The 24,107-nt window shown below is 41.9% G+C and overlaps 1 protein-coding gene across 2 annotated transcripts in view; it reads left to right on the plus strand.

The window, feature by feature from the left end:
• The window catches only part of LOC125011216 (adenylate cyclase type 1-like), a 32,977-nt gene that overhangs the window by 2,161 nt on the left and 6,709 nt on the right, over nucleotides 1–24,107 (plus strand). For both annotated transcript variants that reach the window (XM_047590310.1, XM_047590311.1), the window contains exons 2-10: nucleotides 1,723–1,872; nucleotides 2,173–2,291; nucleotides 8,501–8,612; nucleotides 18,029–18,156; nucleotides 19,038–19,196; nucleotides 19,524–19,665; nucleotides 20,808–20,963; nucleotides 23,573–23,770; nucleotides 23,884–23,981. In XM_047590310.1, the coding sequence (XP_047446266.1) occupies nucleotides 1,723–1,872; nucleotides 2,173–2,291; nucleotides 8,501–8,612; nucleotides 18,029–18,156; nucleotides 19,038–19,196; nucleotides 19,524–19,665; nucleotides 20,808–20,963; nucleotides 23,573–23,770; nucleotides 23,884–23,981 (1,262 nt within the window). The remainder of the gene's footprint in view (nucleotides 1–1,722; nucleotides 1,873–2,172; nucleotides 2,292–8,500; nucleotides 8,613–18,028; nucleotides 18,157–19,037; nucleotides 19,197–19,523; nucleotides 19,666–20,807; nucleotides 20,964–23,572; nucleotides 23,771–23,883; nucleotides 23,982–24,107) is intronic.

Raw genomic sequence — 24,107 nt, forward strand, 5'->3', positions numbered from 1 at the left:
CTTTCCCCTGTATGTAGGCTATGCGATACCTGCGTAGCCATGTGAAGGACAGTGTTAGCTGTACTACCAGAGATAGCTAATCCATTAAGCTTAGAGATGAGCTGTGTGGCATGACCCCGCACAGCCCAGGCTTGCACCAGCCACCCACCTAGGTCCCAGCCACTCAGCCTATCTGCTTCCACAGCTCAGTCTACATGAAATATCTTATTATTGAAGCACGAGGGGCCCATAGCTTGAAAAACAGGTTATTGCTTCTTCGCCGAGGAGTCTTATTGTGATGCACTGCAGAAACTGAACAGCTTTTAAATCTTTTTTTCTGTCTGGAATACAGTCTATCGAAGCCTAGGTTGTTTAAATATCATGCAATTTTACATGCATTAGTTTACAATATATTGTTTTTCTAATCTAATCTCAAATTAGAAAACAGTCAATTCATATTTAATTAGACTCCAATCTAAAGCACATTCACACTATATAACTATAATGATAATAGACAAAATTTATATTGCAACCCATAAACATTAACAGTAACAACATGCATACTAAATTAAACCCTTGTATTCTATGGACATGTATATTATTGCGCTGCATGTGTATGTGTCACAATTTTAAATGGTTATTTTATAAACTTGACACTTCATCCGCGTAAAACCACAGAGATCCGCCTCAATTGAGTCAGACAGGCGGAAGAGGGAATGTTTTACACCAATTAACTTGGATGTCCACATGTATTTACTCTGGGTTGTAACCTGAGCATCATTTTAACGTGCTGATTCTTGCCAGCACTGCTGCCGAGCTCAAAGACAGACTGCCGCTGCCAAAAACAGTCTTTAAAGGCAATCCATTATTCAGTGCTCTGGGAAACATGCCTGTCTGTGGCGGTAGGAGTTTGTTCAATTGTGGCTGAGGCGTGTATATCACATGAAGCTTTGACAGTGTATTTATGACGCTCAGTGAAATAAAAAGGCTCCCACTGTCCATTACATATAATATATTATGTAATTTGTTATAGCATTCCTCGATACTCCACACACCAGTTACTCCGGCCCCACCAAACTTCACTGACAAATCAATACGCGAATAAAATGAATTCCTTTGTTTTCATAAATATATAATCATTGCCCACAGTGACAGCTGTGTAGTGCTAGCATGGTGATTATGGGATCGTGTCTGGTTGGTGCACCAAGTCAGCGCCACGCCATCCTCTGTCAAGTAAAAGAAAGTCACCGTGTCCTGCACAAGGTCGAAAGCAGTCATGCTGCTGTTGTGATGGATGGACCAGAGCACAGGCTCTCAAATGTCCTAATGCCACAATGACCCACAACAGAGCAGTGTTAGGATCCACTCATCTCTCCACCACATGAGAGTCACATGTTAAAAACAACATGTATGATCCTTTATATATGTCAATCTATAAGAATAACTGTAACTAATAACTAATGCTCCATGTATTATCCAGTGATCCACAGGACATCTCAATCAAATTACACAATCAAGATTTTATTATTTACTGTTTAATGACAGTTTTTACAATGTGACCTAAACACAGAAATCCTCTCGCATTTATCGCATTCACAGCTTTTCCTAATGATTTCCTGATACTACGCGTCCATGTGTCTTCAACAACTGCACCAAAGAATTAAAGCTGTGCTCTCCATGTGTTTTTTTTTTTTGTTTTTTTTTTTCTCTCACTATCTTCCTCTCATTCCCTCTCCTTTGCAGTTGGTTGCCAACACCGTGCTGTTCACCAGTGTCAACCTGTCGGGGCTGTTTGTGCGCATCCTGACGGAACGAGCCCAGAGGAAGGCCTTCCTGCAGGCTCGCAACTGCATCGAAGAGAGGCTCCGTATGGAGGACGAGAACGAGAAACAGGTACCTGTGCACTGCTTAAACTGCGGGTGAAATTACATGTGTGTGTGTGTGTGTGTGAATGTGTGTGTGTGTGTACCCCGCCCCCACCCCCGCCCGACACCGTGAGTCATTTCCACACATTATTCATTTCTGTTAGATTTCATGCCTTTATGTCTAGCACATTCCTTATCGCCACTAACACTTTTTCGTATGATAACTTTGCTGTGTTTTACTGTATAAATGACTTTATCTTTTCTCTCCCCCTCTCTGTTTTTCACACACACACACACACACACACACACACATGTACACACAAAACAGGAGCGCCTGCTAATGAGTCTGTTGCCCAGGAACGTAGCTATGGAGATGAAAGAGGATTTCCTGAAGCCCCCAGAAAGGATCTTTCACAAAATCTACATCCAGCGCCATGACAATGTCAGGTAGGACCCTATCATCAATACAGCACAACTGCAGACCAGTCCCGGTGACATTTAAACTCCTCTTAGCTGTGAATTGACTTAAGGCTTGCCACTTTTAACTGTGACATTTAGAGATACTATATTCTCCTCATGGGAGAATTTCCAGTTGAAACAGAGGAATAAACAGTGTCTCAGTGCGTTACAACGTGTGGCTAAAAAAAGAACCGAATAACTTGAACAAACATGTCCTTTGGAAGGAACACTGAGGGCGCTACAGTGTTGTGTGATCTGACCCAACAGTGTCCTAAAACATTAACAGCACCCCGGGCTGTTCAAACTAAAATATTTAATTCCTCACACTGAATATCGAGGCTTAGTCCCCCCCCTCCGACTTGCTTGTTTTTATATAGTCCAGATAACACTGAAGTCCTGGGAAGGATACTCGGTTGCACTTAATGCATATTTAATGTGGACAGCAAATCTTGGAGCAGGGATAGAGAGACTCTACGTGGACTAAGAAATGAACTGCGACAACACAACGTACAGTTATGCATTCAAATTATTGCCCGAGCAAAAACGCAAAAACATAATCTTTGTCCTCATTGTGTGTTAGCATTTATTTTATCACTGTTTTTTATTATGCAAGCACCATAAAACAATGATACAGATATACTGTAGCTAATCTCACTGCTTTATAGGCTATCAAAAAGTGAAACCCCGAGCAATCAGTCATATTCTGAACTAAACGGATGTCACTACACTACACTAAGTCACTACAGCTGTGTAGTTGAGTGTAATATATACCTCTAAAATAAAAAGTTACATTCTATCTTCAAACTCAGTAAAAAAGGAAGAAGCAGCACTTTGTTATAATTCACTGCTGCTTCTAATAGCTGTTTCTGTTCTTAAATGTGATTGACCTATGACCGTTTTGGAAATGGGTTTAGATTTTTGTCTTCCTTTCTTTTTTTTTTTGGGTCTGTACATTTTACTGCACTGTTAATCTCCCCTCTTAGGCTCCTGAATTTCCTCAGTTCCTCTGTGTTCTTGGAGCAGCAGGGAGGCTTGAGAAGGAGAGTTTGCTTAGCCCCAGGATTAAGTTGCTACAGGGGATTAAATGCAATGGAGACTAAATTCTCGTTGCATAACGTGCCCCGTTTGTGTGTGCGCACACGTGCGCTTTTGTGTGCGCACGCCGGTTAAATATGGACGGATCTCAGCGGAGCTCCGCTGATTGCTTTTGTGCCTTGAACTCCTTCAGATTGCGCCACCCTTTGAGAGCGATCTAGACCGGATGCAGACGTGATTTATGTGATTTGGACGGACTGTAATTAGAAACTAAACTGTTTGCAACACAAGTTTTCTTTATTGTGCTCTGAGACTGTGGGCAGTGTCTAATTAAAATCCAGCCAGAGGGATGGTGCAGTTATCCGTCACCAGAACACTCTTTTGAATATTGTGATATTATAGCACCACACTGACACACTGGCAGTAAATGTTCATTAGTTTTATGGGCTAAAGTATATACAGTGAAAAACTGTGACTATGTAATGAATCTGCCACTAGTATTTAAACTATTGCTCCATTTATCACCTCATCTCAGACAATAAAACAAAAAAAGATCAGTTATGAGCACACATTGTTCTACATCGCATCTCTCTTTTTTTTAATTAAGGAGCGCTCAGATTTGTCACGACTTTCTAATTTAGCACCATGTTTAATAAAATGTTATTTCCACTCTTCTTAAATTTAATTTCCAGCCCCACTTGTACTGTAAATATACCTAAAATGCTAGATTAAACAAACCCCCCAACAGTTAAGTCATTGCGTCCACTTTGCACACCGGATGCAAACAGACACAACACATATGAACTGGTAACCTTTTAAGGACAAACGGCCACTTGCATCGAGGCCACGCAAAAGTTTCCAAGGATGATCAATGTGGGTCACTGGCAGAATGTTATGCAATGTGTCGCTCACTCACATTAAACAAATCACACTTTGGCCTTGTAAAAATTTGTTGTAAGCACACCGCCGCCTCCCCTGCGTTGTCGGCTTTTATTGGCCTAGCTTCAGCATATCCGCTGCCCACATTTCGCATCTCCAGAGGGGCCCATCCGAAATTAACCCTTGGGGTTGGCTCTTTCTCTCTCTTTCCGTGGCAACTGACATCACATCTGCGAAAATAGCTGCAATAATGCCTTCCACAGAGGGAAATAAGAGATTAGCATAATTGGGGGAATAAGCATGTGCCAGTGGAGAGGAAATGATGAATGAATGTGTGTGTGCGTGTGGTTGGAAGTTGTGTTAGAATATAAGATATTATAAAGCTCTAGTTAGCGCAGGGATAACTGTGCATGTATGGTATGACTTATATTTAAGTGAACGCTAACACTACTGCAGATGATGCACCAACTAAGAAGACGTACACACTTGAGTACAGTAAATTGGTTTGGCCAAAGCTTGGGATAGCATAACACCCAGCTGTTGCCAGGAGTGCTTCTGTGGAGGACGCTCAAAATCAGATACAGATGTCCCCAGTCTGCAGCCTCTGTGCTTTTTCGCTGGTTCAACTCATAAATACATGAGCGCCTTCGAGGTGTGAGATTCCAAGATGTACTGTAAATTAGCCTCAACAAATCCTGTTTCAGTATTTATCTGCAGTGAATCCACTAGTTTTCATATGTAAAACATCGGTAAACGTGCGCATAGTGCGCTTAACTCTACGGGATGTGTTTTGGGATGTTGACTTGCATGCACAGCACACACACTCATATTTATTTATCTTTGATTAAGCTGGATTATAGTAGTAGTAAACTCCTGTGCTCTCTTATTCGGTGCATCGCTGGATTTATGTACCTGCAACTTGGATTTATGAAAAAGTTGTTGATGCATGTGAGGTCCTAAATCACATTTTTCTTTTTTTTTTTCTTTTTAATGGGCTGAGAACGCAACACAACATTTGTAACATATTTCAAATGTGCCTGCATCTGTGGAAACATATTACTCGCACTTGAACATCTGTTAGATTCAAAACCTTGCCAGGCAAGTTCACACAATGTTGACTGAGCTAATTAGCACCAGGTAAATCTGGTACGTCTCTACTGTACGTGTCACAGTATAGCAGTGTAGTGCATTTCTTGAATTTTAAATCTGCACTGATATGCTCATGTTGGTGCACCAATATCAACCTGGTCCTACACTATTATTGCACACTATACTATATACTATACTCTATATACTATACTCTATATACTCCCATCAGAGGGGGGTTCACCTACATGACACAGGTTTTTTGTAATACTTTTCACTGCCTGAAGTAGGTGACAAACATTCTGCACTGTAGCTTTAACCTGAACATCTATAATACTGAAACTGGTAAATCTCTTTCAGGTTTGTCTTCTGAAATAATGGAGTTTTTGGTTTTTAGAGGTTAAAATGAGGCAAATACAGCCAAAAATGGTGCAGACAAGGGTCACTTGAGGTGATGAGACATTAAGATTCAGTGGGATGCTTCCTGCATCAAATCACAGCTGAACCTCTGTAGTAGTTCAAAATGTAAGTCTACAGAACTGCTTCTGCCCCTTACTTTGGGGAGCATACTAGAGATTATAGGAAAAAGCACGTGGATGGCAGATACCTCGCCAGACAAGGCAGAGCTTGTTTAAAAGAAGTTGCAAAGTTGCGTTATCACACACAAAAATCAGTCCTCTACACATAACAGACTTAAGTTACCAGATACAGTTCCGCTCACTCCCACTTGGGGCTAGCTCCAAAAGTGAGTCAATCACCATTTACATCTAAATGTGAATGGTGGAACTGCTCCTTAAAAGTGAAGCCAAAGGAAGCAAAGCTCCTCATGGTGAGTGGCGGCAGTTTAGATCATGAGCTCTGGTGGAAGTGTGGTCGAGTATCAGCATCAGGTAATGACTCCATGTAGACTGTACTGCATAGCCTCTGGCTCTGAAGTCGCAACACGGCGCTGCCCATAACCCCAGGAAAATAGCATCAGTTTGTATATGTACAATATGCGTATTTATGCAGTCCATGTATACACCCATGATAAAATACTCATATTTGTACCAAACACGTTTACAGCCTGGTGTTAGTTATTTTCCTCCTTCATAACTGATCAGTTTAATTATATCAGAATTTAAAGTTTAAGTTCTTTGACTGTTTTTAAATTAGTCAGACACTGCAAAGATGGCAGCCTCAGAACAGCTCTATGGGTGACATCACCGAGGGGTCTTTATTTACAGCCAGTGGTCGACAGTGACTGGTTTAGTTTGCAAGCTTCTGTTTTGACTCAACTTTTCTGTTTCAATTTGACATTAGTATGAATTTTTTTTTTGCTGTTTTATTAATAAAGATGAGAATACATATACATCTGTACAAAATATAACACAAAACATTGACTTCGATATATGAGATATAATCATCTACTTAAATTTCATTTAAGACAATTCACAAAAACAAATAATAAAAAATATAAATGGTCTTGGCTTGTAGTCTGTTGCAAGCATGAAACGGAATTTATTAATTTGAGGGATTAAATAACTGGGCATGTGTTGTGTAGGCTGATAGAAATCCATTTGGTTGTCACCCAGCGCTTTGTTGGGCACATTAAAGATCCTCTGACTGCATCCCAGCTCAGTTACAGTAGGTGTTTTATGTTATCTGATGATCAGTGCTTCACTGAACCGGGTTCAGTTCTTTTGATCGTTCTGGTGAATTAAGCTTTACATGTTTACACCAACACAGTTTTTGACGTTCCAAATATTTCCCAACCCCAGATGGCTGCCAGTTTAAACACTTAACACGATCTGAATTCACTGCCCCTCGTTACGCCGACATCTGTGAGACAACCAAATGACATTTAGCAGCTCTCCCTTTCGACATCCAGCACTCTGTCACATTGTGAAAACTCGAGCCCACATGTAAGCAACAGTCTGCCATCGGGACGCGAGCTGCAGACATCCAAGTTGTTCGGGAGAGTCAGAGCTGGATGACTAATCCCCCTTCGCACCCTCCACTGCCGCGCAGCACTCAGGGCGAATCCTTCTCCACAAAAGTTTCTGCTCTGCTCCGATACAAAACACAAAGGAGCGCGTTGAGACACGAGAGTTTTCAGGGAGAGTAAACCTTCCACCAGGGCAGTTTCCAGCCAGAACCAAATATATTTGCAAGGAACCGTAGCTTTAAATGATATTTTGTCATGTCATTTCTGTTTTCATGACAAGACCATCAACGTCTGAAGGAGGGGTTTGAAATGACATAAAAAAGGATGAAACTCTATCGGTTTAAGAAAACTAAGCTGTCATGCTATTGAGTTCGTATTGAACGTGAAAAATAATTTTAAAAAATTTAAAAAATTAAAAAACGGTCCACTTTCCAGGTGGAAGCAAGATTCCTCTTACACACGTCTAATCAGTAAATTCAACTTCAGTTATGTTTCACCAAGTCACACATTTCCAAGTGCTGAACATAAAAGGGGTAAAAGAGAAAATGAGTTTAATTGGAAATAATAAACTAAAAAGAATAAGCCAGACTCAAAAAAGACAAGATTTAAGTTTTGTTTTTCAAGATCTCCACTCTCTCTGGCCCTCTCTGCTCAGCTCTATATGAGCTCATATCTTAAAACCAATGCTAGCAGCCAGAGTGAAACCCTTCAGAAGTATGCTGACCAGTGGAATAACATTAAAATCATTTTTTATCTTTCTCCTGCATCGTAGTTAAAGAGGGTGGTGCCCCGTCAGCTCACCTGGTTGTGTGTAAATTGAGGCAGGTTCGATTGTCGTTCAGTTGCTCTCACCATGTGATGCCTCATCAGAATAAAGCATGCGTGCCCGTTTATGATATATATACTATATACCTTTTACCTGTATGTGCTGTCTGTCAGAAAAGTACAAATCTACGACAGTGCTTAGATGGTTGCATCACATCCTAGAAAGGCTTCTCTGTTCAGCTCCTAACAGGACACGTCTCCTCCCTGACCCCCCGTGAGATTGCCCTTGCTTCTATTTTGAGTCGCCCTGTTTGACTGCGCTGTCGGTCAGTCGGAGAACAGAGCAGGTTGCCTCTCACACTTCTGTTTGTTTTGTTTTTTGTTTTTTTGTGTTTTTGTTTTTTGCAGGTCATTAATTTGAATGCTAATCTGATCCCTGATGCGGCGGAACATGCTGTCAAACCTGCGCTCGCTCACACACATCTTTTCTTCTCCTCTGTTGCAGCATCCTGTTTGCAGATATAGTCGGTTTCACCAGCCTGGCCTCCCAGTGCACGGCCCAGGAACTGGTTAAACTGCTAAATGAGCTGTTTGGAAAGTTTGATGAGCTCGCCACGGTGAGTCTGTTTCCCTTCCTTCAAATCATATCCCTGAGCTGCAGCCAGCGTTGGCACACAAACTGCTCTTTTTCTTTGTGTGCGCTCTCGGCCCAAACTTTGCCACCAGATGTGTGTGTGTTCTGTTTTGGCCACAGGCTTGTAGCCACTATCTTAGCATGACGTCATGGCGACTATTGGAAGCCCATACGATGCTTAATATGATTACCCAGCGCTTCATATGAGAAAGAGTTGACAGACCTTTTTAATCTTAGCCAGATTTACCCAGGGCTAAACCTCGCCTCCTCTCTTGTTGTGTGAATAAACCAAATGAACGCAGAGCAGAGTCGCACTTGCCCCAATCGCTCTCGGGTTTGCATGCGGAAAAGATTTCCGCCACCCCATCTGTCAATATTTCCTTGTGATTTCAGCTCCTGAAATCCGCTCAACTTTTGCCGTGAATTGTACGGCTACGGTTAATCCGTTCGACACCGCCAGCACCGGTCAAAATCTGTTAGTGGAACTCACACTTCCGAGTGACGTCATGTCTCCTCTCCCCTCCCCCCAAAAAAACAGATTCCATGTGAGTTTCGGCTGACGTGTAAATCTTTGTTTAGTGAGAAGGTTGAGCCCCCCGCAGATCACCCTGCCACAGCCTTATCTACATGTAATCTGGCCTCTATTACTTACACTAGGCACATGCCCTTGTCAAATCCATTAATCCACAGGATTACAACTAACCCTTTTTTGCTTTCATAGAAGGTTTTTACTTGGCCGTGTTGAGAGCTTCTATTTTTAACGTGTTTGTTTACAGGCACAAATTTAGAACCGTCTAAAAAGAGAGCGCTTCTCATTTGACTTGGATCCGTCCTTTTACATGATTATTGCTATTTTGTTTGTCAGCTGCAGTCTGTGTTCGCCCTGTGGAAAGCTGCATTTGGCTGAAATGGTCCCGTGCTTTAAAATGTGTACACTCAATAATAAGTCACATCAACAAGTTGCTCCCCATGAATGAATTTTTGACTTAATCTCACTATTTTCTATTTAATTTGGTTTTAGGCGGTGTGCTTTCACCGTCATTTCCAGCTAAACAATCCAAAATAAGATCTTGAACTATGTCAGTTTTCTTGCTGCTGGGATTTGAGCTGTCTAATTGTTGTACTTACAACTGATTAGATTCATCTGATAGCTGCTTGGCTGCCGGTCTGGACGCCATGCGCGTTACGGCGAAAGGATGTCCCCAGCCGCGGAGCGTGTCATCAAATGGTCTAGCCTTACGCTGACCCAAAGCCCCACTCATTCTGATCCACTTTGGCAGGAAGTGGCAATGCCAGTGACTCATAGCGATGGTCACTGTGGGCACGCAGACTCCTCTCGTTCCATACGAAGAGCGGGCGATGCCACATGGCCACTGGGCATCATCTCATAATATCATTCCAGCACCATCCCCACACCACCTGTCCACTCTTTGGACTTGTCAAGCTGCATGGGAAGTGGGCCAGGAACACAGTGTTCCTCCTAAAGTGCTGTTGATGTAGCCGACCAAGTCTCCTCTCCTCTGCGCTCTCCTTATTTCTTTTTTTTTTTTTTTTTTTAAATAAAGGCATACAGGGCAACAAGTCTGAACTAAGAAAGCTTGTTTGAGGTTGTTGTTTTTTTGCCACTTTTCAGCCATACAGGTAGAATTTCAAACAAACCTTCAAACACAGAGTAACATTTGTTTGTATTTGGAATTGCATTTTTCACCTATGGTAATTACCAACTGCAACTTGAAAACCCTGAACACACAGATCATACGTAACATTATGACCACCTTCATAATATGGTGTAGGTGTCTCCTGTACCTACAAAACAGTTTTGACTCATCAGAGGATAGAGGTGAGCCTTCTGAGGGTGTCCTGAGGGCCTTTGGGTCCTATAGGTGGAGGGGAGGGGCCTCTGTGGATCTGACTTGCTCCAGTGCATCTCCACAGATACTTTATCAGCTTGGAATCTAGTGAATTTGGAGGCCAGGTCGACACCTTTGTGCATGTTTTTTGAGTTCTTCCTGAAGCGTTTATATGTGCGCCTGTGTCAGGCTGCATCCTGCTGGGGACGGCTGCTGTCATCAAGGAGTGTCATTGCTATGGGGTGGGGGTGCCTGGTCTGCTCTAGGTGGGTGGTACATGTCTAAATAACATCCACACAAATTTCCAGGTCCACAAGGTTGAATTGTCACAAAGATGGTCAATGTTCGTGTCTCCTGTGGTTTCAATGTTGTGGCTGATCGGTGTATATGCCCCTTCAGCTACAGAAAAGAAAGAAAAGAAAGCCCTTAAAAACACTGTTTCCTAGAGGACAGCTAGTAAAAAAAAATAAAAAATCTCCATTTATCTCACCCTGAATATTCTCTCACCGCTCTATCTCTCTCTGGTTCACGTCATGAGCCGCGATTAAATAAGCAATGCCCAGATGGAAAGAAGGTACAACTAATATATTGCCCCACGAGCTAACAGCCAGTAATGAATAAATCGAATTGAGGAAGACACTGTCGGTGCTCGATCAGATCCAGATGTATAATTTGACAGTGGAAGTTCTGGCTTGTCTGAACCACATCTTTAAGACACTGGTCAATGTTTAGCTCTCAGTTTAGCCTTGTTTATAACTCGTCTTGTGGGGTTATCAATCAAGTACGTGCCCTCAGAAGCCGTTGCCAAAGCCTTGTTATAAGTGTGGTCGCAACCAACAAAGACGTTGCCATGCCATGTTTCTAACATTGACTCTCACTGTTGCTAACATCTAAGCGGAGGAAGTTCCGTGCCTCTCGTTTGTAATGCGTTGTGTGGATAACACTTCTTAAGGCTTTCGGAGGTGTGATTCTCATCAGCTCAGAGGACAGCAGCATACATTTTTATATTAAGACACAGGAGAAAGAAGGGAAGAAAAAAAAAGTAACAAGATTCCCTCCTTCTTGGACTGTGCCGGAGCGGGTAGGTTGAAAATTGAAGTTTACAGGAAACCCACTCACACTGATCAGTATTTGCTGTTTGATTCCCACCACCCACATGAACACAAGCTGGGAGTAATTATAACTCTTCACCACCAGGCTGAGAATCTGCCGACCACCGCTGAGAACGAAGACAAGGGGTGCATCTCAGGAAAGCTTTGAAACCTTATCACTACCTAAACTTGGTCTTTGTGGAAACTGTGAAAATACAACACCAGACCGGCACCTGGGGCAGACACAGTAATTATCCCATACATGGTAGGAGTGAACGGGTTCACTGTGCTGTAGAAAGGGTCCAAGCAGACGCACGTAGCATGCACGGCTATAATGGCGATTTTTTTTTTAATAGGGGGTCCGTGGGTGTTTATTTCAAAAACAAGAATATAAATTGCCACACCAACTGGTCTTCTTGAGGCCCCCTCACTCTATAAACACTTCCTCTTCCTGGCTGAGGTTCCAACAGTCTGTCCGACACCCAGAACAACGGCTCCGGCTGCGAGAGGAACTCTGTGATTCATTTATGTTTGTTGCAGCGCTATATAACATTAATAGCCCTGCGCTGGATGAGCCTTTGTGCCTGAATGCATGCGTGAGCCGTTGCTGTTTCCGTGGCAGAGTTTCACAAAGCTCCTCATTCTTGTCTCTCTTTTCTCTCCTCTTGCAACACCTCCCTGCATCACAGCTTTCAGACTCCTCCGCTCCTTGTTTCTCGGGCTTTTTGATTGACACGCAGCAGCCTACTTCCCTCAACTGTGTCTTTTATGCCCTGTGGTTCTCCGCGCTCTCTTCCTTCTTTGGTGTTTCCATTTTTAGGATGGCTCAGTGGTGCATCTAGCTACTGTCTCTTACTTCCAAGCCAGAGTTACCTTTTCATTCACCCTCACGCGGCCGTGGAGGCCGTGCGGCTCAGTGTACGCTAAAGTGTAGGTGATTCATCGCCTTCATCGCCACGAGCCATTTTACTTTTTATCCCACCGCACTATTTTTAAGTGGTTAACAGTTCACCATGTATCTGGTGGACAAAATGTAATGCAATTAAAGATAATTAAAAAAAAAATAATTACGACTGAAGAAATTCAATTACCATCAATGGTATTATGAAAGAACTGCAACTAATGAAAAATGGAACTTTTAAAAGCTTCTCCAAGTGCGTTTGCAAATATAATAGGACACAAAATCTTACTAAATATATAAGAAATGCAGCAAATACAATAAACTTCATTATTCTAAAATTAACCACAGCCCACATAGTGACAGCTGCCTGCCAGGAAATGAAATCTGGACGTAAACACAGTCAAATAACTCTGTTTGGGTTCATCCCGTGAGCAGGTGCAGGGATCACTATCAAGTCCTGCTGTTTCCCTCCGACTCCTCTGTGGACTGAAGCAAAACCCAAACCAAACAAGCCAGCTCTGGTTCTCGACGGAGGAGTAAGATGGAAAAAACTCATCACGATGATGGCCGCTATCGTGGTGAACACAAGGCACCCAGCTAAGTGTCAGATCCTCTCTGATTCTAAAGCTACTGCAGGCCCACGGGCAAAATGTGTGTTTACGCGTGGAAATGTGGAATTATGCGTCTTATTATGAGACAGAAATCTGATGAAGCTGAGTGTAAAACTCTTGGTTCAGAGTTAATTACAGAGAGGATTTTTGTATATCTCTTTTTATCACTACATGAATCAGGAACTGCTGTCTACCACTGTTAACAACTGGATTTTCAGGAATTAAATCTTATACAGGCTGTGAATGATATATGAGTGTATGTCGATAGTGGAAGTGGAGATCTGGTGCTCAGGGTAGGAAAAAGATTCAGAATTTTTGTATTGTAAAATTCATTGGAATTGGATCTACTGGAAAACACTATTTAGATTATTATTATTTAAATTTCAACTAATAAATATCTTACTGTTACATATACATCTAAATGTATGTTTTAGATGTTTATATTCTGCTAATCTGGATGAAAATGAAGTAAAATGGCGTTAAATCTAAATCTCTCCTCTCAAGTGATACTGCTGTATCAGTACAGGGGTTATTTATCTGGTTTTGAAATTATAATATCTTTGGTTTCCAAACCAATATATAAAAACTTGTCACATTAAGGGGAAGATGTAACTGAACCTTCTAATTATCGGTACCTGGTCTGTAGTGCCTTAATTCAGAGAACCACTACAGCTGAATACTTGTTTTATGAAAAGGCAGCACCCAGTTCATTTATTTATTTATTTTTTGAGTTTAAGTATTATTCATTTATATTATTAGATTCGGCTTCGGCAGTCTCTTTTTTCACTTTACTGTGGTCAGTGTTGGCACTGGTGCTCACACAAAGACTTCGGGCTATTTGGGTGTCCCGCTGCTCAAATATATTTAAAGATTCTTTTATATCGTACCAAGAAAATGCTGGTCCCTGCTGCCAGTTCTCATCCTCTGTTCCAAAAACCAGTGCCATCCCTCCAAAATAAATCCGTTTCTGAACGTTTGTTATCTGTCGTAGCCGTTTAATTAATATCTGCATTATTAAGTTGACTTTGCAGACATCTAACAGCCACTCGCTAACACCCCTCCAGGTTGTGGTGGGTGGTTGATTATTTTGTTCCATTCATTCTCGCTCAGAAATAAATTCAAAGTCAACAAAAGAGCCGGTGGTGGCTACAAGAAATATCCACAGATGGAGCAAATGTACAGAGAACCTCTATAGCACTGGTAAAGATTTTGCCCAGCGCAGGCCAATCCATCCCTGTACGTGTATATTGATTAAATGTTGAAATGAAATATATCAACAAGACAAATTATACTGAAAAACAGGTGTAATTTATGCAACGTTCTCATATAAAATACATCGACTGGTGTGATCACTTGTAATTAAAATCAGCAAAAGAGTTCTTCAGCTGCTACTGAAGTCCAACAGATTTCAGACAGATTCAGAAACAGATAGCTGCAGACACGGCTTCTGTTTCATGTCCTTTCAACGCCCCAAACTTATAAGGGTGGAAGTCCTAATCTTCAGGTCCATCACTTGCGTGAACACAGCGGTGATCTTTGTCTTTGTATCAAAGGCAGAGCACACTGTGTGCCGCTCTCTCCTTTGGGGACTCGTAGGAAATGAACTGCGACTCTCAGCTGGCTCATCTCTTTCTTCATAATCATTTATTGAATGTTTGCCGTCCCCGTGTTTGTCTCTTCGTTTCTCCCCCCCATCCTTTTTTTTTTGTCTCTCTGTCTTTGTTTGTATGTATGCACTGAGCTGCTTGCTAATTTGAATTCTTCAACAATTTACTGTATCTAAGGCGCCGAGACTTGACACAAAACAAATTTAAAATGAACAATACTAAACAAGTGACTATCTAAATTCGAAACAGGTGTGAAACTCGCCCCTAACGCGCCGTGTCCGTCTCTTCTCCTACGCCGATGACCACCCAGATTGCCCACAATGCTTCAGTCACATGACGACGGTAATCCTGCTTGGGTCTGAATCAGCTCCTAAACCCTCACACTGCAGATTAGCATAGGAAAAGTACAGAGTAGGAGACTCTGTAAGTACCAGGGCTTTCCCTGCTTCCTGTACCTTCAGCCGTGCCTCACTATAGCACCATCTGTTACTGCTCCACTTTGCCCTGAGTTGCCTCGAAGAAACCTCAGTGGCTCTGTCACGACAAAGACGTTTCTTACGGTCAAATGCAAATGAAAAAGACTCGAAGAAGAGACATAAAAGTGAATGCATTAAGATGCAGCTTAAAGGGGAACAGCGTTAAATTTTCAAGGCAAATAGCCTCGTCTGTTATTTTGCTTCTTAAACTCATAACTTCCTCCTGCTTGGGGGTAGCCTCAAACTGAGTAAGTTTTATATTGTTAATGCGGGAGAAAAAAGTCATACACTAGCAGCCAAATGTTTGGGCACACTTTCTTATTGAATTGAATGAGAAGGTGTGTCCAAACTTTTGACTGGTAGTGTATATTGATTTTAGCACTGTGCTTATTCCACCGACCATAGTTTTTTGTAAATTAAAATAAATTGAATAAAAGAACACTTTTCATAACCAGGAACTATATTAACTATTTAGAGTCTCAGGTTGCAAAGAAAAGTCTAATTTATTGTTGCTTAAGGGAAAACAAACACACCTACGTGGATGGTTGTACATTAAAAGACATCGCATCAAAATCAAACCTTATAAAATCCTGTTGTAGTTCAATTTTTGACTATTTATAATGTAAACTAGTATTAAAGCAGCACACATGTTAGAATAACTCAGATTGTGCTAACAATTACATGAGTTCCTTGCTTCTCTCTGAATTTAGACACATTAAGTGTGTGTCTAAATTAGTAAAATGAAAACAGTTTTAAACAAATTCGACAAACCAAACAGTATTACAAAGACAAGTCACGGTAAATATTAAAAACAAAGCAGAAAAATCTGTATAAAATAGCTGTATTCTGTAATATCTGACATAAGTACGTTTTTGTGTGTAGTCTATCATATTTCTATATTTACTGTATTTGAAATAAAAAAAATTTGTCCTCATTTCAGTAAGTTTTCATTTAGTTAGTTGAGTGTTCCGGACGATATTGCAACAGAAAATAACAAAACTGTCAAGAGCTGCTCAGCAACAGCGCACCTCTCTTTCCTTTGTAGCCTAGAACACAGTCCACATGAACGGCCTCCACGCCACTGAGCACTCAGAAAGCACGACCACAGCAGGTGAAACCCACACATGGCAAACAGCCGCCGCTAACGAGCCCTAGCTATCTCGCTATGCTGAAACTCACATGGCTCCCACGTTAAAAATAGAGCGTCCATCTTGTCTTGTGCCCACCGACGTGCATAATTATGAGTCTTTGTGCTCTTCACATGCATGGCCAGCAATCCCATTACCTCCATGGAGACAATAAAGGGTTATGAGAAGGCGCCCACGGTAACCTGGTCTCCCTGGTAAAATGAATGTCTGTTGCTCATATCCTCTAATAATGGGTTACATTTGTAAGCTGTCTTTTCATGCCACTGCTCATTGTCCCTAAAGAGTGAGAGAAAGAGTGACTCACCTTATTCCCTAAAGTGAGACTGATCCTTTGATTTAGCGCTGCGTTTTGGGACATATTGTTGTGATGGTGTGCGCTCATATTTTCAAATTGTCATGAGATGACGTTCAGGAAGTACAGATATAAGTCTGTGTGTAGATATAGAATCGTCTATCTTTTATTCTATCTTATCTATGGTGGCCCTGAAGGTCAAAACACAACGACAATACAGAAAAAACAACATTACAGGAAACACAACAGCATTTCAGGAAAGACAACAACAATACAGAAAAGACAACAACATTACAGAAAACACAACGACATTTCAGAAAACACAATGACATTTCAGAAAATACAAAACAACGACATTACAGAAAACACAACAACATTTCAGAAAATATGTTACAGAAAACACTTTAGCAAATATAGTTGCCTTGTCTTTGTCGCTTTTGAGACGAAAACTGTTGTTGACTGTTATGTATTAATTAATGTATGAAGAACATAAATTAGACTTTAAGCAAATGACTGATGCTGCTCTCAGCACCTAAATGTTAGCTTAGCATCCCACAAAGATGAGAAAAAATGAAGGAAATTATAATAGCTAACCCAGCCAGTTGCTGAACTGATTTTTTTAAAAAAGTGAATAAGTGTTCATTTCCAGAAGTTTTCCTTAAACGTGTTTTGATTCTGGGATTTTAGACAAAGGGAAACGTGTGTTCACGGGAGCGAGTCAATTAATAGGTCGCGTCATGGAGAGATTTAGTTCTACCACTTGGATGCCCTTGTTTTAAGTAATTTAATTAGTTGGTGTTTTCCTCACGAAGAAGTTGGAGGTGCTTTTCTTCTTTTAAATAAAAACAATCAGTGTATTGAAGTACTTGCCTTGAAACAAAATCCACCGGGCCAGTTTTATAAAAACATACAGTAAATGCATTAAAAATCTCCACACAATACATAGTGTTATGACAGCTTTTTAAATATTATAAACTAAAGGATTTTGATGTTGCTACAATCTAATATAAAATGGTATAATTTCGACACCACCTGAACCGTAAGCCCAGTCAGCCTTGAATATTGAGTAGCTTGAAGCTACATTTCCAAATTATGCTGATAGATATGGATCAGTGGAATGGATAAACTATAATTATATTTCTGAACTTTTCTGCCAAGTGCCCCTGGTCTCTGATGTCACTTGTGTGATTAAACTTAAAACATTTTTTTCTTCACTCCATCAGGTATACAGTCGGTCTATTATAAGGTCATGATAATCAATAATTGTTCCTGATACCCTGAGAGAGGGGGTTGCTGCTACAGGGATAGTTTTTCTGTTTGATGCCGTTTGTGATGATGATGTTTGTTACTGACCGGCTCATACTTCTTTGAGGAAGACGTCCGATCACTATGTCTCTCATCAATCTGTCTTTCCGGTTGACAGGAGAATCACTGTCGAAGGATCAAGATCTTGGGGGATTGCTACTACTGTGTGTCTGGACTGACCCAACCCAAGACAGACCATGCACACTGCTGCGTAGAGATGGGTCTGGACATGATTGACACCATAACGTGAGTCTTTTTTTTATTAGGTTTATGTTCCTACCTTTCAGGTGTGATGTGAGACTTTCTGAGCAAGCTGCCCTACAGTTGATACAGAGAAAAGGTTTGAATGGAGAAAGAAAATAAGCTATACTCTCATTGATTTGGAAGCCGCTTGTTTTCCTTGCAGACGCTGCGCGCAGGAAAAAAGGGAGAGACGCCGAAGCAGAAGATTAAATCTGACACTCTCCTGATTTGACTCAAAGTCTGTTAATTAAGATTAGACTTTTTCCCCCAACACTGGCTGAATAGAAATGCTCAACTTAGCAGTCTTTTTGTTCTTAGTCTGTTTTGTTTTGTTGAGTGTTTCTGAGCAGGTCCACGTCTTCACAAATCAGCCACGTCTATTTATAAAGAAGGCTTGCAGTTAATCTAGTATGGGTGTGGCACCTGTGTCTGAACTCAGTGGTGGTCTTATCTTGGATGAATGGCTTGGCTGATCGAAAATGGCTTGGCTGATATTTTGTCCTCACCTTATGAAATGTGCAGTGTGCCAGTCATTCATTTATTAAATAATTATTTCTTTTTCAGAGACCGTACACTTCTGATGTGCATTAAACTGGAAATTTTCCAACATTTAAGCCCTGTTTGAATTGCAGTTGCTGTTGCTGCAAAAAAAACAGACTATTGTCATTTTGATAAAGAATCAGTGGTTCACCTTTTTTTAAAAGACACCAGGGCGCAGGGAAAGAAGTCAGATATCTCGCTGGGAAGTTGGAGGGGCACGGCGCCTTTTGCGTCTCTCCAGTGCTGCCTTTTATGCTTTTTATCTTATCATCAGTTCTAAATAGAACCAGATACACAGAAAGCTGTGCTGTAGCCAATGATGTCCCTGTCTTCTGTCTGTGCAGGTCAGTAGCAGAGGCCACAGAGGTCAACCTGAACATGCGCGTGGGCTTGCATACGGGTCGGGTGCTGTGTGGGGTGCTGGGCCTCAGGAAATGGCAATATGATGTGTGGTCCAATGACGTGACCCTTGCCAATGTGATGGAGGCTGGAGGACTACCTGGGTCAGTAGTGAGCATTTTTATATACATCCCTACAAGCATCAGCAGCTTATGTGATTTGGGATTGTTATTGTCTTATTTTATAATGTCAAATGTGTGAATATTTATACATATTTTACTCAAGATCTATCTTGGTGCTCATGCTTTTGGGATACTGTTACCCTGTGTACATAAAAAAATAAAATGAAAACATGTAATGGAAATTTCCTTTAAAGCATTCAAGACAAAACAGGAAATTCATAAACAGACCTCGCTCAGAACCTCTTCAGTGACTGACTCTTCCGCAAATCCCCGGCTTCACGTGTTGTGCTTGCCCTGTCTGTGCTGCAGGAAAGTTCACATCACCAGATCTACGCTCGAGTGCCTAAACGGAGACTATGAGGTGGAGCCTGGAAACGGTCATGAAAGGAACGCCTTCCTCCAAAAACACGAAATAGAAACCTTCTTTATAGTGCCATCTCACCGACGGAAGGTATTTCATTCCACCTCTCTGTTAGGGAGGAATGTGTGCGTATCTGCAAGCAAAAACGAGTGATCCTCAGATAGCGCTGTCTGTTCTGACCGTGGCCTTAGCTGAACCTTTTAATTCCTAGACGGTGTACAGCCCGCATTAGCAAAGCTTCTGCAGCGTGTAAATCCATATTAATGGACATACTTGACAAGTCAGGCTAGGCTAGGTTGAACAAGTAGGCTTATCTCAAGGAGCCGTAGGCCCTTCAGACAGAAATGTAGCGTGGTGCATCGTAGCATCATAGGAGCTCTCACACGTTTGTTGCTGAGCTGATCTCACTTCCAGCCCTGTAATGAATTGGACTGGGGCTATGAGGAGAAAGAGAAAACAGCCCGTGGCATCTATCATCTCAGATTTGCACAGTCCGACAAACTTACAGTGATATGTGTGTGTCAGTGCATACACAAACATTTCCAACAGATGTGCTACAAGCAGCTGGAGAGGGAATTTCAGTCTTGTCTCTCTTCTGCTCTCCTCTCCTCTCCTCTCCTCTCCTCTGCTCTCCTCTCCTCTCCTCTCCTCTCCTCATTATCTCTTGCCAGCAGTTCTGTAAGATAAGGCTTGCACGTAGTTTCCGTAGTTCCTCGCGTGAACCGGTAACATCCACGTTGCGTGTATTTTTCCTTGATATGTGAGACACTTTGCTAATCCTCTTAATACAGCTGATGGTTCAGCTTCCTCAAAGACACGGCTCAGAGAAAGATATGCCCTGTTGGATGAACTGCTACTCGCTGTTAGGGGCCGACTTTGTGTATTCTCGCTACGAATGACACACAAACACTTCCTTAGACCCTTTAATATAAATGCAACAAATCTTGACCACTTCTTTTAAGACATCGTCGTGAAAAAGAAACGAGGGCAGCTGAGTCCTACGCCCATTAAAATCTCCTAAGGGATTGACCTACCTTATTTCAACAGCTTTCTTTTTAAATTTCTTGAGCCTCATAATGTCATTATGATTGCATGCGTGTGTGCATGAGCATGTGTGCACGTGCATGAGTGATAGTCCCTTATGCAATATCTATACACATATATATAATATATATATTACTGTGTGAGTTATTATGACTTAATCCTTGTTCCCATTTCTTATCTGGTGGCAGATATTCCCAGGATTGATTCTTTCGGATATAAAGCCCGCCAAAAAGATGAAGTTCAAAACTGTGTGCTACTTACTAGTCCAGCTTATGCACTGCAGGAAGATGTTCAAGGCTGAGATTCCCTTCTCCAATGTCATGAACTGCGAGGACGGTGATAAGGTATAAACTCTAAGTGTCTGTGGTGACGTATCTGTGTTTGTTGGTTGCTGTGATTTACTGACAGTTGTGTGTCCAGAGTGAAAAAGCAAGGACAGGTCTGTTTGAATGAACTGGAATTTTGAATGTTAGTAAATGTGATCTCATGCTGCCCTAGTTTAGTACTTCAGGCCGTTCCCGACTTGTTCCATTAGAAAAGTGTATTTGACAAATGCTTAGATTAAATCAGATAGCTCAGTTTGTGTAACATAAACTCTATGTAATAGACGGACGCCTGAAGTGAAGCCTATGTGGATGTGTCTGTAGTGCAGACCACTAATGGTCAGTGCATTTGTTCCACAAGTACTTACAAAACCATTTGCTAAATTTCCTTCTTCTGCAAAGTGTGCTTGTGGTTCTTTAAAAAATAGTGAATTAAATAGGTAGATATAGTATCAGGTGGTGTTTGGGGGGCTTGCATGGTTTTTTCATCTTATCTGGGATGATTGTTGTCATCCCAAGCTCCCTTTTCTTATATAAAACATGGTCACTGTAACAAAAAAGGGGACTGACCATATGTCAGCTAAAAGCTTTAAAACAGAAGTCCAGAAAAGGTATCACCGTGTCTGCATCAATGTTTTCTTATATGTTGTTTTCAGTATTATATGTATGTACACAGACATATTTACTAGCCTGTATAAGAGATACTTCCATATCTGTAGCACACTTAGATGTGCTTTCTCCTTTCCTTATTTAAACTCTTAGTAATGCTCGTCACTTTTGATTATTTTCCTTCTGCGAATCTCAATATTTTAGCAAGAGTTTCCATATACGACAGGAAGTCATGCATTCAAACTATATTAAGTAGAATTAAGATGTAATTTTACAAGAAAAAAGTAAATCCAAAAAAAAAAATTGTTTAAGATTACAGTTTCTTCAGCAGGCAGTAAAACATCCACATGGTGGATCATGTATCGTAAAACAGGGAGTGATGGAGAGATGAGTGTGTTTGTCCCACCAGAGACCAATATACCATTTCCCCCGCATATACTGTCAGTGAAGCTGTCAATCTGTCTGACTGTGAAAGATCTTGTTTGGCCTTGTGTGTGTCTGTATAAGAATTTCCGTGGTCTGGCAGGCGTACAACTCCGCCGACTGTTTTAACAAGGATTTTGATGTGTGTGCAGCACATGCATCCATTTATATCCGTACAGTGGGTACAAAAAAAAAACAAAAAAACAGGTTCACACTCGAATAAAGAGTACGTGTAAGGTTAATTGTCTATTTGAGGGTTACGATGTACTGTGTTTTCTTTAAGCCTATGAACATTGTTATGTTTCTTTGTCTGTGTTTGCGTAGCAGTTTTGTTTGTTACATATTTGTGAATGGATAAAATATCAATATCATGAGCTCTGAAAGTTTGATTAGGGATCACGTCCCTGCTTTTATGGTGTTGCAGTAGATTTTTTTACCTGGCACTACATGATTGTGTGTCCCCTTATGTGTACATTACCAGTAATGACAGGGCCCTCACTTCGGAGACAGAAGGCAGATTAGCAGGAAACAGAGAAATGGAAAAGGGTGACAGGTTGTGTCATATCCCAAACCTTCCGCTGAATGGCAATTTCGGATTCAGACCACACGCGCGCACTTACTGTGCGAAACGACATAAGCATTCAAGGCACGGAGGTGAGCAATGCGAGGGACAGGGGATGAATGAATAGCATTTTCGGTGCGGCAGACACGGCTGCACGGCGCGTCCCACGTTAACACCAAGCGCGATATGGAACACGACGAGAAGTGGGTATCTGCAGAGTGTGGCTGCCTGGTAAATAACCCAGGACATGAGCGTGAGGGATGGAGAAAAAGGGAGGGTGGGGGGGGGGACTAAATGGCGGAGGGAAAGGATAAACAGGAACGCCGAAGGAGCTGAAGTGGGGCGAGGAGGGAAGTGAGGTAGAGTGGACATGAGCAGGAAACACGTGAAAGGGAAGGAGAGAAGGAAGGGTGAGCGCTTAAAAGGTGAGGAAGAGGGGAAGGTGACGAGGAAGAAGTGTAAAGTAAGGAAAAGTGTGTAGATCCAAGCGGGGGAAGCGGGAATAGACAGCAGCATGGAAGGAAAGAGACGAGGAAGTAGCAAGGAGAAAGAAAATGATTAAATCAATGAAGTCTGTGAGGTGTAAACATCCATGTCATGTCGTGAACTCATGAACACTCTGCTGCTCGCTCACCTTTTGTCTCCCTCTTGCGCTGAACTACACAATTCATCCATCATGTACACACACACACATACACACACACACATATACACGCAAACATCCACTCTGCCATGTTAAGTCTCTGGCTTTGCTCCAATGCCCAATGTTTTGCAAAGCTGCTCGCATTGACTGCTGAAGACACTTAGACACAGCGGGATGCATTCGGTAATGAAGTTAAGTGTGAAGGCACTGTCCTAATTTGAAAGTATAATGAGCTGCCCGTGTTTATTGTTCAACGCCATCCACCCTTGTTCCTAATATGATAATACTCAAGCAGTGCGGAGAGGACAGGGTGCTGCATTGCAGCACCTAACTCGAGTGATTCAGGTTTTCAGCGAATGTTTCTGTTTTCTCCCCCCCCCACCCGTCCGTCAGCGGAGAGCCATGCGAACGGCTCCACAGAAACTGAGGAACCGTCCCAACGCTAACCAGGCCACCGTAATCCAGAGCAGCCCCAGAACCCGGGTCAACCGCTACATCGGTCGGCTAATCGAGGCCCGCCAGACCGAGTCGGACACGGCAGACCTCAACTTCCTCACGCTCATGTATAAGTGCTCTGAGCGCGAGCAGAGGGTGAGTGGATTTCAGATGCCGCAGTCGCATATGCCCACGCAGCGTGGATGTAATCACTGATGAATGGGTAATTTCCTGTCACTCAGTCTTCTCTGTTCTCTGGGTTTACACAGTACCACCAGGTTCCTGATGAGTACTTCACCAGCGCAGTGGTCCTCTCCCTGATCCTTGCTGCCTTGTTTGGCCTTGTGTATCTTCTCATCATACCACAGTATGTACTGGTGTTTGCTTTTGTGGTTCTTTTTTTTCCCTTCTTTGTTGCTTTTTCTCTCCATTGATCTCTTTATGTTTGGGGGAAACACAAATCCAAATTATCCAAAAGCCTTCCTATCATAAG

The sequence above is a fragment of the Mugil cephalus genome, chromosome 7 (assembly GCF_022458985.1).
Source record: "Mugil cephalus isolate CIBA_MC_2020 chromosome 7, CIBA_Mcephalus_1.1, whole genome shotgun sequence".
Lineage (NCBI taxonomy): Eukaryota > Metazoa > Chordata > Actinopteri > Mugiliformes > Mugilidae > Mugil > Mugil cephalus.